Source organism: Falco punctatus (assembly GCF_963210335.1).
Source record: "Falco punctatus genome assembly, chromosome: 12".
Lineage (NCBI taxonomy): Eukaryota > Metazoa > Chordata > Aves > Falconiformes > Falconidae > Falco > Falco punctatus.
The window spans coordinates 18,795,705-18,810,431 of NC_137592.1; the positions used below are offsets into that span (position 1 = coordinate 18,795,705).

At 58.1% G+C, this 14,727-nt stretch overlaps 1 protein-coding gene and 3 long non-coding RNA genes across 5 annotated transcripts in view; 1 reads left to right on the forward strand and 3 right to left on the reverse strand.

Moving 5' to 3' along the window:
- The window catches only part of LOC308072039, a 21,468-nt gene extending 19,659 nt beyond the window's left edge, over positions 1-1,809 (reverse strand). For both annotated transcript variants that reach the window (XR_013931469.1, XR_013931470.1), the window contains exons 1-2: positions 251-1,809; positions 32-138 (exon numbers count right to left, since the gene is read on the reverse strand). This is a non-coding gene — a long non-coding RNA (uncharacterized lncRNA). The remainder of the gene's footprint in view (positions 1-31; positions 139-250) is intronic.
- The window catches only part of LOC308072043, a 26,695-nt gene extending 23,594 nt beyond the window's left edge, over positions 1-3,101 (reverse strand). The window contains exon 1 of the long non-coding RNA XR_013931474.1: positions 2,999-3,101. This is a non-coding gene — a long non-coding RNA (uncharacterized lncRNA). The remainder of the gene's footprint in view (positions 1-2,998) is intronic.
- Positions 1,827-7,294, forward strand: SIX2 (SIX homeobox 2). The gene is made up of 2 exons (XM_080408340.1): positions 1,827-3,559; positions 6,064-7,294. Exons 1-2 carry the CDS (start codon positions 3,000-3,002, stop codon positions 6,365-6,367), a joined length of 864 nt encoding a protein of 287 aa, XP_080264466.1. The 5' UTR covers positions 1,827-2,999; the 3' UTR covers positions 6,368-7,294.
- The window catches only part of LOC308072044, a 24,376-nt gene continuing 16,706 nt past the window's right edge, over positions 7,058-14,727 (reverse strand). The window contains exon 2 of the long non-coding RNA XR_013931475.1: positions 7,058-14,503. This is a non-coding gene — a long non-coding RNA (uncharacterized lncRNA). The remainder of the gene's footprint in view (positions 14,504-14,727) is intronic.

The window sequence follows — 14,727 nt, forward strand, 5'->3', positions numbered from 1 at the left end:
GGAGGGGCTGGCCTGTAGATTCTGTACTCACATTTGGGGGTGCTAAGAAGATACTTTCTCAGGTTTAAGTCCAGGCAACAGGTTTTGACATCTCCTTTCCGGCTAGGGCGAACAGCTGCTCCCGTTCAGATTCAACAGCTGTGGTTGTGAGATGGATGGAGAGGAAGCGGAGTCAGGTATATCCCTAATAAACGAGGGGAGACCGAGCGTGGCAGCGGGGACGCGGCGGGGGCGGGGGCGCAGCTCAGACCTCGCTACCGCTTTTCTCTTTTGCCATGGTCCCATCGCGAGAGGGAGCGGAACGGAGCTATATTCTCCTTCGCGAAAAGCACACGGTGTGTGCGCAGAGGTTGGGGGTGGGAGAGAGGATTTCTGCTTCTCTCACCGTTTCTGCTCAGAGTACCATTTGCAGTGGATCCGTTCTCCCGTCCCGGGACCGTTCGCTACATCTGCGGCTGAGAACTATCCAGGCGCCTAAGATGGCTGGGAAGCGCTGGTATCGGGATGCTTTCGTTTACGAACACGCACAGTTTGAATCCTGCAGAAGTCGGCCGGCATCGAGACACTTCGCGGCCGAGGGCTCATTTTGTCAAAGTAGGGAGGGAGGGAGGGTGGGAGAATCATGACAGGGGACTTCACGCACCCGTCACCAACATTCCCGAATTTGTTTTAAACGAATTTGGGCTGTGTCTCTCTTGCCCTGCTAAGGAAGCCTCTATTTTGCGTCCCCGGGGGATCCAGGGCGGGGGCCGCCCGCTTGCCACTGCTGCTGTGCGGCAGCACTCGCGGAAAGTCCGCACAGGTAAGAGGACACGGCGCCTCCACAGCGGAGCGCGCTCGGAAAATTCAGGCATAGACGGCGGATCCGTGCAGGCGTGCGGACATGTTGGGAGCTGGACGCCGGCTGATCCGCTGCCCCCAGCCTCCTCCTTCCCCTCCTGCCTCCCTCCCCCGCCTCATTTCGTCTGCCCGCAGCCCTGGCGCGGCTCCTCTCCTGGAGCCGCCGCCGCCCCGGCCTCGCTTGCCCCTGGGTCCGGCCGCTACGGCCACCCGGGCCGGCACGGAGGCTCCGTCCACGGGCCGCAGAGGGCCGGGCTGCGCGGCGGGGAGCCGCAGCCTGGTCCCCTGTGGCTTCACTAAATCCCTGACGCGCCGGGGCGGCTAAAAAGGTACCGTGGCAGGAGCCCACAATTGCAGAGAGCTCTCCTGTCGGAGCTGCAAATGGAGTAGAAAGAGCTTTTGGGATTAATTACTATTTCTCCGCAAAAGGGGAACATTAAAGGCCATGGAAACTGCTCCAAGCTGGGGGCTGGGAGGCTCCTCCCGGGCGCCTTCACCTGGGCCAGCCCCGGCGGCCCCGTCCGCCGCGCAGCCCCTGCGCCGCCCCCGCGGAGCCACTGCGCCGCCTGCCACTCGCTTACCGCGCCCGCTTGTCCTACCCCGAATTTCCAGCTTGCACAACCCCCCTCGACTTTCGCTTTGTGTAGAGGGAAAGGGACGGGAAGGAATACCGGTCCCTGCCCCGCACAGTCAGTAAACTTAAAAGGCGGTGTGTAATGGGCGTGCGTGGGTGCTAAGGGTCCGCTTAACCACGAGAAGTGTCTCTGACTTTTACACGTGTTCCTCTCCTGGATGAGACACCCCGAGACGCTCCTGGAAATCAAGTAGAAATAAATACGCAGGTTCCAGTGATCATAAATGCCAGCGCCTAGCGCACCGGAGCGCGGTGGGGGCACGGCCGGCAGCTAATGAAGAGGCAATCCTTCCCCGGTCCTGTATCATCACGATGCCTCCTCCTAGCTCCCGGGCAGGTACGATCAGCCTGTAATGGGATCCCAGGTCACGAACAGGGTCTCTATTGTACATGAGAGGCCCCTTCCCTATAAAACTCTCCGGCGGCTGTTACTGGGCGCTGGGGAGGGGGGTTAAACTAACGCGCTTAGAAGGAAACTTTCTGCAAGGGCCGGAGACGGGTTTTTCTCCCCACCGCAGCCGGGGACGGCAGAGCCCGCGGTCCGGAGCGGCGGGGCCGGAATGTGGCTGCGGGGCCGGGACGGGGCGGCGGGGCCGGGACGCGACGGCGGGGCCGGGACGGGACGGGGCGGCGGGGCCGGGATGGAGCGGCAGGACCCGGACGGGGCGGCGGCTCCGGCCCGCAGCGCCCTGCGGAGGAAGGCAGGGGCCCAGGCTCCGCGCTCCCCCTCTCCCCCATGGGCGCCTGCAGCGTCAATCACGGCGGAAATTTCTCCCTCGCTAGCTAATATCTCAGCTCGCAGGGCCGCCTCCGAGTGGATCTGAGCAATCTGTCAACCCAGCCGGGGAGCCACCTCAAAACAGATCGGGTTACCCCTGATTGACAGCGTCACCATGGCAAATAATTTGACTAAAACTATTGTCTTCTCCTGGCAGTCCCCGGGTCAGATAACCGGACCAATCACAGCGCGGATAATCACCTTTCATGCCAGCTTAGAATAATATTATTTAAAAAAAAAAAAAAAAAGGAGAGAGAGAGAAAGAAAGGGGGGAAAAACTCCGAGAGGGAGAGGAGCGAGGGAGCAGGGCTTTACCACTATATTATGTGGGATCTTGCGGCGGCGGGGGGTGGGGGGGAAGCAGGGAGATCCCAAACCGGCGGCCGAGGGGGGTGGGGGTGGGAGAGCCGCGGCCGCTGCGAGCGCTGCAGATAGGAGACAAAAGAGGCACGAAGTTACTCTCGCAACTTGGACTTACAAAAAGGAGGCGGCCGGGGGGAAAAGCCGCCCGCGCTCGGGCTCCCGAGACTTTTTTCTTCGCTCTTCGCCTTTTTTCCCCGGCTCCCGCGGCCGCCCCGGGGCCGGGCCCGCCGATGGCCGCGGCCCCCCGCGCCCGGCCGTGACGCCCGCCCGGGCCCCGCCGGGCGCCGCCGCCCCGGGGCCGGCCCCGCATGCCGGGCGCTGCCCGCCGCCCCGCGCCGCTCCCCTCTATGCGGCCGTAGGGTGCGCGGCGGGGCAGGGCTCACCATGTCGATGCTCCCGACTTTTGGCTTCACCCAAGAGCAAGTGGCCTGCGTCTGCGAGGTGCTCCAGCAAGGCGGCAACATCGAGCGGCTGGGGCGGTTCCTCTGGTCCCTCCCTGCCTGCGAGCACCTCCACAAGAACGAGAGCGTCCTGAAGGCCAAGGCGGTGGTGGCCTTCCACCGGGGCAACTTCCGCGAGCTCTACAAGATCCTGGAGAGCCACCAGTTCTCGGCGCACAACCACCCCAAGCTGCAGCAGCTCTGGCTGAAGGCGCACTACATCGAGGCGGAGAAGCTGCGGGGGCGACCCCTAGGGGCGGTGGGCAAGTACCGGGTGCGCCGCAAGTTCCCGCTGCCCCGCTCCATCTGGGACGGCGAGGAGACCAGCTACTGCTTCAAGGAGAAGAGCCGCAGCGTCCTTCGCGAGTGGTACGCTCACAACCCCTACCCGTCCCCCCGTGAGAAGCGGGAGCTGGCCGAGGCCACTGGCCTTACCACCACCCAGGTCAGCAACTGGTTCAAGAACCGCCGGCAGCGGGACCGCGCCGCCGAGGCCAAGGAAAGGTACGGCTCCCCCGGCTTCCCCCGGCGCCCCCGGCTCCCCTGGCGCCCCGGCCGCGCCTCTGGCCCCGCTCCGCCCCAGCCCCGGCGGCGGGGAGGCCCGCGGGACGGCGCGTCCGCAGGGGCCGCGCTGTCGGGGCGGGCGCGCCCCGGGAGGCAGAGCGGGCGCGGCGGCCCGTCCATCCGTCCATCCGTCCGTCCGTCCGCCAGAGGGACGCTGGGGCCCCTTCCTCGCAGAGACCCCGCTGCCCGCGCAGCCGGCGCGGCGGCCCCGGGGCAGCCCCTTCTGCCGAGCGCGCTTCCCACGGCCGGCGGCCAGTCCCGGCTGGGCAGCGCGGCCGCCTCCTTGCCCGCCGTAGCCCGGCGGGGCGCCCGGCCGGTGAGGGTCCGCGGCCCGGCGGCGGGGCCCGAGGGCGCACCGCCCGGAGCGTACCCTTGAGGGTTACCCGGCGCGGCGAGGGGCGGCCGGCGACGAGCGGGTCCGAGCGCCGTTAGCCAAACTGCCTGTCCCGTCGGCTCCTGGCGGGAGGCGGGAGACCTGGACAGGGAGCGACCGGGGCTGCCTCTTACCTCGCTCATCACATCGCAGTTCGTGTTCACTACCCAGCAAGGTGCTCACCAACGCACGTTAATGGGTGTATATTCTTAGACGGAACGTGATTCTGTAACAATGTTTGTCTCGTTAAGTGGAGTGCAGGGACCATTAACTGCAGGGCAGAGGTTAGTGCCTGCATCCTCAGGTATTCGGGATGACTTTTCCGTCAGCAGTCCCTGTGCCTTAGGAAGACGGTTCGAAGAAGCAAAAAGCGTCCTCTAACTGCGCAGTGCCTCCTCGCTAGCTCGCTGAGTTTCCCAGTTCATACGGATCTGATAGTATGACCTGCGCGGTTAAGGGATTAGAAATCTCCCGTAGATCAGTGCCTCTGAGGAGACTTCTAGTTTTCATTTCTTCCTAATATGTTTTGGAAATGGCCAGCGCCGCAGCTGTGCAGCCCGGCAGGTTGGGGCTCCGCACAGATTTGCTCCATACATTTCCCAAAATGGTGCTAGCGCTTTAATTTTCCTTCAAATCCTCGCAAGTATTGGTTTTACGAGATGTTAGAGATCCTTTTTATTGCTGATAGCAGGGACTCACCTTCAAATATCCAAAGGAAATGAAGGTTACACTTATTCCATTCTTTTTCTTTTTTTTTTCCCCTCCCGGAGAATCAAATTTTAAAGGTCTCCAGAGACAAATAAGATTTTTGACATTGAAAAATACACTCAACCTAATATTACACTCCAGGCATTGGAAAACAGACCGTTCATGGGATTGTCATTCACTCAAGCAAACTTGTTCAAACAGAGCTTTCTTGTCTAATTTTAATTTTTTGGCACCAAGTGTCTCCAGCCACATCCTGCAGCCCTTATTGAGGAAAAACCGTCAGCGCAATGGCTTTACTTCTCTCGGTCAAATCCTGCAGGATAGGGCCCCTCTGCCAGATAGTGTGTTTCAAAGCTTCCACAGCAGCTTTTAAATAGACTTGCAATGCCTTCAGTATTTCAGGCAGGGCTGTCTAAAGTATTTCTGCGGGAGCTATGTCTAAAAGTCGAGTTAGCCTTGACTGGGCGGCCGTCCCCACCCCATCTTGCCCCTTTAATTAAAAAAAAAAAAAAATGTGGCTATCTATCTATATATTTGCAAGGGCTTGGCCAGCCTCCAGCGATTTCCCGGTGTTTACCTGGTGATGAATTTTGAAATGATGCCCTGCCTTCCCGAGCCGGCCGCCGCTGCCGGTAGGCGCACCGGCGGTGCGGGCTCCCCCCCCGCGGGGCCGAGCCAGAGCCCACCCGGGCTGCGCCCTCCGCCTCCCGCGGAGGGACGGGGTGATAGCAGCGGGCGTGAGGCGCATTTCCCGACAAGGCCGGGGAAATACGCCAGTTAACTCTGCTTGCTTGCCTTACAGTCCATATTGGGCTATGTTCTGAGCTTTAAGCTCAGGCGAGGGGAAAAAAAACCCATCCGGTGCCTTAAGCAAAGCCCGTCCCGCCTGACGCGAGGCTGGGAGGCTGACTGCGGCACAGCGCGGTCCTGCCGGGCTGCGGCCTTCCCAGGAGAAATCGCGGCCGGACTTCTCTTCAGCTCCGGGAGCAGTTTTAAAGTTTAAAAGTTGTTTGTTGGTTGGGTTTTTTTTTATGTCTTCCTCCCTCCCTTCCTTTCCTTCCCCCTCCCTCCCCACGCTGTGCAAACGCTTTGGACGCAGAAAATGACGTTTTGGCAAATTGACACTTTCCTCTGGGCTAGTGGGAGACTGTTTACAAGCTCGGCAGACCTTAGACCTTTGTGCCAGATGAAGAGGCCTTGGAGGTTTGCAGACTTTGTAAACCCACTGTTCCTGCACTCCCCCCCCCCCGCCCGCCGCCCCGGGAGCCGGCTCCCCCGCCGCCCGCCGCCCCCGCTCCCGCGCTGCGCGCCCCGGAGCGGCGGCCACACGGTGATTTCCCTCCCTCTTTTGTGTTTCCTATAGGGAAAACAACGAGAATTCCAACTCCAACAGCCACAACCCGCTCTCGGCGTCAATGAACGGGAATAAGACAGTTTTGGGGAGCTCAGAGGACGAGAAGACGCCGTCAGGGACCCCGGATCACACCTCCTCCAGCCCCGCGCTGCTGCTCAGCTCCAACCCCGGGCTGCAGCCCCTGCACGGCCTGGGCCACCCCCAGGGCCCCAGCGCCATCCCCGTGCCCAGCGCCGACCCCATGCACCACCACAGCTTGCAGGACTCCATCCTTAACCCCATGTCGTCTAACCTGGTCGATCTGGGCTCTTAAAACCATGTACACGCTCCCTCCTTCGCACCAGCCCTCCTTTACTCTATTTTTTCCTTTTTTTTTTTTTTTTCTTTCCCCGCTTAATCTTACCAGAGACTCTGAAAGTGATGACAGACTCCTTAGTGGATGTGTTGTGCCCTTTGGCAAGCAGGCTGGCTGCAGGTTTGGAAGATGTCGGACTCGGCTGTGGGCAGTGATGTTGTGAAAAGCCTTAAGGGTTGCTTAAAGGTGGTCTCAGGCATGTGAGGGCTGTTGGGCAGGAGCTGTGGTTTTCACACGGCAGGCTGTAAGGTGGTTCGGTGTAGCAGCTCTTTTCAGCCTGAACTTCACGAATCTCTCGGTGGTGTCATTCGATCGGGCCGGTCTGTGTGGGAAGAGGCACACTGTAATCTTTTTTTTTTCGGGGGGTGGGAGGAAAGGGGAGCGCAAGGCTGTTGCCATGCCTTTTTGAAAGTTACACATCGCTCCCGTTATTCTATTGTAGTTATGTATCCGTGGCAGGTGTACGATGTACAATTTCAACTAAGAATACAAAAGTTGTAGTCAAGTTATAGCAGCAACACGCGCTCTAGGCAGACTCTGTAACCTTCTTGTAGCTGATGCTATGCAGAGAGACGGCTTCTTCGGCCTTGTCCATGTTGGTGCTTTCGCCATTTGCTGGGTGGGAAAGGAAGTGATGGCCCGGCTCAGGCCCCAGAGGGAAACAGGGGTAGATTCTCCCCTCGGTGTGCAACGAGGGCAGGAGCGGGCTTTAAAAAAAAAAAAAAAAAAAAAAAAAAAAAAGGAATTGCTGCTCAAATTTAGACCTAAACGACAGTATCAACCGCAAGTCACTCACCTTAGTTTTTGTTTATTGTTTATATTATGTGAATACATTCTTTGGAAAATATTTCTGCTTTTATTTTATAATAAAATTTAGAAATCTAACTCGGCGTGCGGTTGCTTCACTCGCCTGCGGGGTGTTCTCGGCGCTCAGAGCGGAGCGGGCGGCCCGGTGGGCTGACGGTGCTCGGCCGGGGAAGGCGGCGGACACCCGGGCGGTATCGGGACCCCCGGGGCTGCCCCCCGCACCCTGTCCCTTTTGGGGGGTCCCGCCGAGCAACGCCCGGGCACGTCGGGGCCGTTCCGTTCCGGCCCGGCCCGGGGAGGCGGCGTGCGCCGGGGAAGCGGGGAGGCAAGGGGAGGGGGAAGGACGCGCGGTGCTGGCCCTAAGGGGAACGGGGAGGTCGCGCACCTGCTCCCCCGAGGGCACGGCCGGGCAGGCTGCGGGCTTTCCCGCCCCGGTGTCCGCTGGCCCCGGCAGAAAGTCGCCCCCTCGCCCCGAGGGTGGGCGGCCAAGGTGAGCGTGGCCAGACCCTGCTCCGGGGTCCGGCACGGCTGGGCTGCAAGCGCCTTGTCAGCGGCTGTGGCAGTGATGCCGGGAATGGGATCTGTCTATTCCTCTCCTTTTCCTTTCTTTCCTTCCCCCCCACCCCCCCCTTTTCTCTAAGCACCGGGTGGCAAAAGAGACAGGCAAGGTGTTTGCAAGTTTGCTTCATTAGAAGATAAGAGCTCAGGGTGATTTCATTACAGCTTGCACCCTCGCTACCAACTCTTTGCTAGAAGCCGAATGTGATACATCATCCGTTAAAATGTTCCTCTGAGCTTGCAACAGGTTTTATGCTTCCCCGCTCCCCCCCTCCCCAAAATGAATTTATTGTGAAAAATAAACCGAGAAAACGATATGGCTTCAAGCGGGATAGAAATATGTGTAGATCAGCAAAGATCGTGTCCAGGTTTCAGACGCTGGCTGAAATTTCAATCAGCGGGAGTTTTGTGCGGGCAATGTCCTAATTTGATATAATCTGGGGCTGGATTAGCACCTCTGTGCGTTTGTGGGTGTCCGCTAAAAGCACATTTCTCTGAGGCCCCGTTAAAGGCTATAGAAGGGAAGGTATGGATGTCGGTAACGAGGAGGAGCGGTCTCGGAAAAAAGCGCTCTGTTGCTCGTGGTTATAAATCCGGTGTTCTCGTTATGCTGGGGTGCAGCGGGGTACGGCGTTACAGAGGAGACGATGTGGTATATTGCGGTTAACGTTTCTCCTCTCTGTGCTCTTTGGGGTGATGGTGCAGCAGCGGCTATGGTGCGGCTGCTGCCTCTGCTGTGGGAGCGTACCCGTGTGGTCCTGCGTGCACCAGGGTCTGAACAGCAGGTCCTGTTATTTCCGGTGAGGGGCATCTAATAATTTTAGCTATGAATTTTAATCCTTTGAAAATAAACATTCCACAATAGAGGAACTGCTGCTTCCTAAGGGGTACGGAAGATCCCCGCTCCCCGTAAAATAACACATGCAGCGGTGCAATATTGCAAAGAATGCATTAATTGGCTAGTTAATTATTTTGTATTTTTAAGAAGTAACTTCGGGAAGGAAAACAGAACGACTGGGTTAATAAAACATGGCCTCGAAACCGAAATAAAGCCTTAAGGCTTTGCCCGTGGAGAAAAAAAAAAAAAAAGATAAAAAGTAAAGCCAAGATGGGGAACATTTAAAGAGGCAGTATGAAAACAGGATGGGGTTTACGCGGTTAATAAAAGGTCATATTGCACAGAGGAGACAGAATTCGATCGGGGAAAGTAAATGAAGGGCTGGCGGAGTGAGAAAGGCCCTTTGAAAGCGAGGGGCGATGAAAACTCCTGTACTTTGCAGCGATGATCACTTATATACGGAGAGAGGGCGAGTCGCTGAAGTCAAAGACAGCTAGAAACAGAAATCATGCTGTAAGAAAAAAAATAAATCTGCAGGTCAAGCTAGCATTAAGGGCGCACTTCAAGCCCAGATGATGGGACATGTGTAATACAACCTGAAAACCTGTGCATGTTAAGACTCATCTTATCGGACTGTACTTGCCTTAGTAATGATGTTTGGTAAATTAATCCAAATCCCCCCGATTTTCCACGCACAAAAAAAAGTTCCCGATAGAGGAATATGCCGAAACTGACGTGACTAATCTTTGGTTTTAAACAGATTAGTTATGATTCACTAGCGTTACGTTACATGGCGCATATCTCATCCCAGGGTTGGTTGTTTACAGGGTACCCGCGCAGGTTTCGGGGCGTAAATAAAAAACCAGCCCGGATCCGGCAGGCTTTAGCCGTGAAGCCCGCCCTGGCTGTGCCCGGACTGGGGCCGGGGTGCGGCAGGCAGACCCCACAGCTCAGCCCGGTGGCTCGGACACCGAGGGGAAAACCGCACTCCCTGTCTCTCTGCTATACGCGCACACACATACCTACATACACATACGCGTGCATATATATGTGTATATGAAAGTGCTATTTGCCCTCAGACTAAAACCTTACCAAATCACATAATGAATGCAGCATTTACGCCAGAACTGAAGTAATTCTGAAGATAGCAGGGCACTGGATATTCACGGGTACTAAAGCAGATTTCTTCTGCGGGGAAGCCCTGTGCTTTATTACATGAACATTACTGTTCTGGTGCTGTGCTGAAAAGGGTTATGAGAGAAATTGCACATTTGGGACAGAAAACAATTTTGGTTATCCTGCCAGGGTGCAGCTTGCCACCCTGCCGGGGAAATAGCCATGGATGGAAGGGGAGAACATCCCGACAGGCTACTGAAGATGTGTCACAGTCGCATGCTTTACTGGAGACAGGGAGGACGTTTATTGGGGTAAGAGCCTTTCCTATGAGTAGGGCAGCGTATGGCAGCGCTTGCTGGTTAAATGCCTTCCCTCTGCAAGCCTTTGCAGGAGCTCGGGGATAAACAGGACCTTCTGGGAAACACAGTCGCATCTCATCTACAAGGCTTTGTGGCTCCGTTTTCCTTTAGATAGTTTAAGTCATTTTGCAGACATTTAACATGACCTACATGAGAGAAGTCGCCTGCTTGGTGCGTTTCTTGGGGGCTACGTTCGCTCTCCTGCCCACCCCTGGCTCAGCCGTTTGGGCCTAACCGAAGCCTCGATGTGTGTTTGAGGGGGGCTGCTCCAGCCCCAGAATGAAAAGCCTTGGAAGTGCCTCTGCCTGCCCAGCGATGTTTGTGTAAGGCACTCAGGCTCCTGTTACCAGACCCGGAAACAAAACCTATTTTCTTCTTTAGGAGAAACAAATGCAGCCCGGTATGAGCAGTCTCTTGCCTTGAACAAACCCTCGCTTGAGCATGACAAATAATGTAGGGGGATGGCGATGAAAACACTGGCCACTGGCCCTTACTGCAGAGCTCTTTAACTTCCTCTGCTTAGTGAATCAAAACGCTGCGGCTCAGACAGCCAAGAAAAATATACTAAAGGGAACTTTCAGTGCTTCAGCACACAAGGAAAAGGTGAGGGTTTTGTCGAAGGAGAGTAGCTCAGGGGTTTGGAAAAATACATACTTAAACTTGGGAGCTGGGCCGCGCGATCAGCTTCTTGCCATTTTGCTGCAGGGAGCGGGGCTCAAAGCTTCCCCTCCCTGCGCCGGGGAGGCGGCTCCTTGCTCGGGGAAAAGGTCTATCTCCTTCCCGCTTAAATAAACGGGAGGGGGGGTTGGTTTGCCTGTTGGTTACGGTTTCTTTGCCGGGTTTGGGCGAGAACGCTCTATCTCCAGCTCTAAATATCAAATTATCCTTTCCCCGCAGTGCCGGTGCGCCGCAGAGCTGGTCCCGCTCCGCGCCCCGGGGCACCGGGAGACGGCGGCTGCCGAGCGGGCGGCCGGGCTTGCTGGGCGGCAGAGCAACAAGCTGCTCCTGCCTCCAGCCCAACCCGTGTCCTACAGGAAAAAGAGAAGACAAGGGTGGAAAAAAAAAACCACAACAAACCTACTCCTTTAAAAAACAGACACACGGAAACAAATTGAGACTTCACCAAGAGCCTGAGACTCAGAGGGAAGCGGAGAGGGTTAGTGGGAGCTAAGGTGAACAGACAGGTAAAATGTCACATCAGCAAACAGTGCTGCTAAGGAGAGGCGGGGGTGAGGGTGGGGGGTGTGTAGAAATCACTTGGAAAGATGAAAATCACACATATGCTTCTGATGACCCCATGAGATGTGAAGTCCTCCAGGAAATACATATTTGAAACAGCCAGGAAAAACAAACGTGCCTTTTATAGACTTGCCTGTCCCGCCATGAAAAATGCAAACCTCGGTATGGTGCGTGTGTATCTAGGGGGTGGGAGGGAGGAAGGAGGAATAGATTTTGTAAAGAACCCGATGAAAGCTACCTTCATCAGGAATATTCATTTGCGCTGCCCTGCTCTCCAAAAGTAGGCTGCAACGTGAAAGCCGAGGCAGTAGTTAAAACTACCGTGTGTGAGACGGACATCTGAGTCTGAAAAGTGACTGTCAGGAGCTCGTCTGGGTGTCAACACAGGCAAGAGTGGTTGGCAACAGTGAGGAAGAATTAAAAAGAAAAGGGAGTGTGTGAAGAGTTATAGAGCCTACAGGTTGCGGTAAAATTGGGCAAAGCCCACTGCATATTGGAAGAGCGATTTCTAGTCTTGCAGGAGTTCGGGTCTGGGCAGAGACACCCCCAGTCTGGCCGTTGCAAAACGCGGGTTTAGATGCAGTTGTGCTGGGGGTCGGGGGAGATAGTAGAGACTTGATCCAAGCGCACTTCAGCAGTAGGAGCATCATCGTCGTCCACACACACCCACACACACACCGCCCACCCTGCCCACGGAGCCGGACACAGTGACCCCGCTGCCGGCAGGCTCCAAGCGCGCATCTGATCCCGCTCCCCACTTTCCACCGCTGCCGCTGGGAACCCCCGGCCTCGGCGGGGAAGGGACAGGTCCGCGCCCACCGCCCGTACCTGCTGTCCCCTCTGCGGGACCCGACTTTCGCCCGGTGCGTGGGAAACGCCGGCGGCAGGTGCCCCGGGGGACGGGGCCGCTCCGGCAGCGGACGGCACCCGCACCGGCGAGGACACGCGCTCTCGCGCAAGGAGATGGCGAGGGTGCATGACCGGTCACCCGTCGGTGGGACATCGCCCCCTGCACACCTCAGGGTGCTGCCGGGGGCCGGGGGCAAGTGACTCTGGACACCTCTGGTTCAGGGGGATGCGTTTAATCCAAAGGGACTGAATGTCGTATCCCTGTTGTCACTTAGGAGCTGCGTGTCAGGGGAAAGTATTAGCAAAGCCTGAGTTAGTGGCACCCCCGAGGGTGGCCCCACCCGACCACCGAGCACAACCGAGCCAGGACCCCTCGGCTATTTACCCCGGCGCCGTGAAACCAAGCGGCCCCCGGCCCTCGCTGCCGGGGGTTGTTGTGCTGCGGCAGCCGGAGCCACCCCGTCGTAGGGAGCCGGCTGTTTCCCACCGACGGGGCACGCCCGGCCGGCGGGGGAGCTGCTCCCTGCGGCTCGCCCCTTCCAGCCCGCTCCGCTGCCCGCTGCCAAAGGCGCAGGAGCGGCGCAGGGGCACGGCCTCCGCGGAGGGCACAGGGGCTGCTGGAGCGGGGAGAGGAGCTCCCAGGCCACTGCGGGGCCCCGGACGAGTGGGTTTCCCTCCATACCCTGAGGTATTCTGTTACACATGAGCCCAGCAGCTGCTCGGGGCGAGGTGCCGCAGCGCCACGCACCGCGCAGCGAGCGAGGCCGCAGCTGGCGCTGGGGAAAGGAGGGGACGTTTAAAACTTAAGAAACAGCTTGGCACATCGCTCTTACGAGCGTGTCGAGCGCACACCCAACAGAAATACCAACAACTGGGAAGTCAGGACGGTTTGGAAACCTCCCGGAATCAAACAACACCAGACGTGGGGCAGGGAGGTGCTGACAGCGCCGCGCGAGGCGTGGAGCCGGGCGGCGGGGACGCCCACGGGTGGCCGTGGAGAGTGTGGCGTGGGGGCAGGCGCGTCCCTGCGCAGCTCACCTCGCTGCCCTCCCAGATTAGAAGGGCCGGAGGTGTGTGATGCCACCCTACTGGCGATTTTGGTAGAAAGCGAGGCGGTGGGAGGCAAGAGGCGGTGCTGGCGCCGGGCTGTGCTGCGGCGGCGCTGTGCGGAGCCGGGCTCGGTCACCCCGAGTGCGCCCGGCGGATGCCAGTGCTTTCTTCTCCGTAGGTGCGGCAGATGCCCCACGGTGCCGTGGCTCTGCGGCGTGGTTTCTGTCGGAGAAAAGCCCCAGATCCCTTTCAAGCTTAGAAGGGGCATATTTTTTTCGGGCGAGGCCAGCACAGCGAAAGCGACGGCATTTCCCACCTACACGCTATTACTTTGAGATCTGATGATTATTTCTGCCGGTCTCCGAGATGCCGTCCCCGCGGGGGATCTCCGGAGGTGGAGGGCGGCCAGTCGCTCTCCCATAATTACTCTAAATCGCGTGTCTATTACCTCGAGTAGTGTCCGGCGATGGCAAATGAAGCCGCCCTGACGATACTCACCCGGGCACTGCTGCCGTCACCATTACATTGAAACAAACTCCCCGAGCCTGCGGAGGGAAGGACCGGGTTGCTGCACTGCCCGGCCCCACCGCTGCCGCCGGCCCGACCCTCGCCGGGGGCCCCGCACGGGCGGCGCGGCGGTGGGTGCCCCAAGGAGAGCCTGGCCCTCTAGAGGCGTCCCGGGGAGAAAGGGGGCACACGGGCGAGGGGCTGCCCGAAACCGCTGCCCGCAGACCTGACGCCTGGGAAGGGGCCGCAGAGGCCCGTCCCTCTGCATCGCCCTCTGGGGCAGATCGTCGAGGGGCGCGACAGGGAGCAGCATCCGGAGGGTGCAGGCCCCCCAGCCAGCCTTTCACCCCCACCGCCCTCCGAGCCCCCCAAATTGCTTGCACGGGCTCGCTGGAGCCGGGGCAGCCCTGAGACAGGTGGTAGTGCGAGAGAAGGCTTAAGCCTCCTGCCTACCCGCTCGGCTGGCATGCGCTGCCGTTACGATGGTATCTCGCTTTTGGAGGCATTTTATGGCTGGGGGAAATCTAATCCGGTGAAGAGAAAGGAAGAGAATACTGTTGGCATTGAATGAACTCCGTGTGGTAATCTTCGGGCAAATGTGCGAGTTTCCATGCCAAAGCAAAGTGTTTTCTCGTCGGGTCTGCTCATACTCTGAAGGGAGGCGAAGACACCATTTAAGAAATCCAGCTGGTTGCAAATCATACATTTAATCTCTCAGCTGGAATGATTTAATGGATCAGTATCGAGTAACAGTCCTGGAAAAGTAGCCTCCTAAAAAAACAGAGATAAATCCTGATTGAATAATAGTAAATGAAAACCGTGGATTACAGGGACTGCAAGACAGTATTTTCTTTGCAGTTCTCGGAAGATGCTGCCTCAGAGGGGCCAGTCGAGCCGACAAAGCCCCGCGTGTCGCCCGGCAGCCTGCCCTGCCCCCCCCCCCCCCTTGGGGCAGGCTGCCCCCCCTTTTCCTCATGCCCCGGGCACCTTCTGAA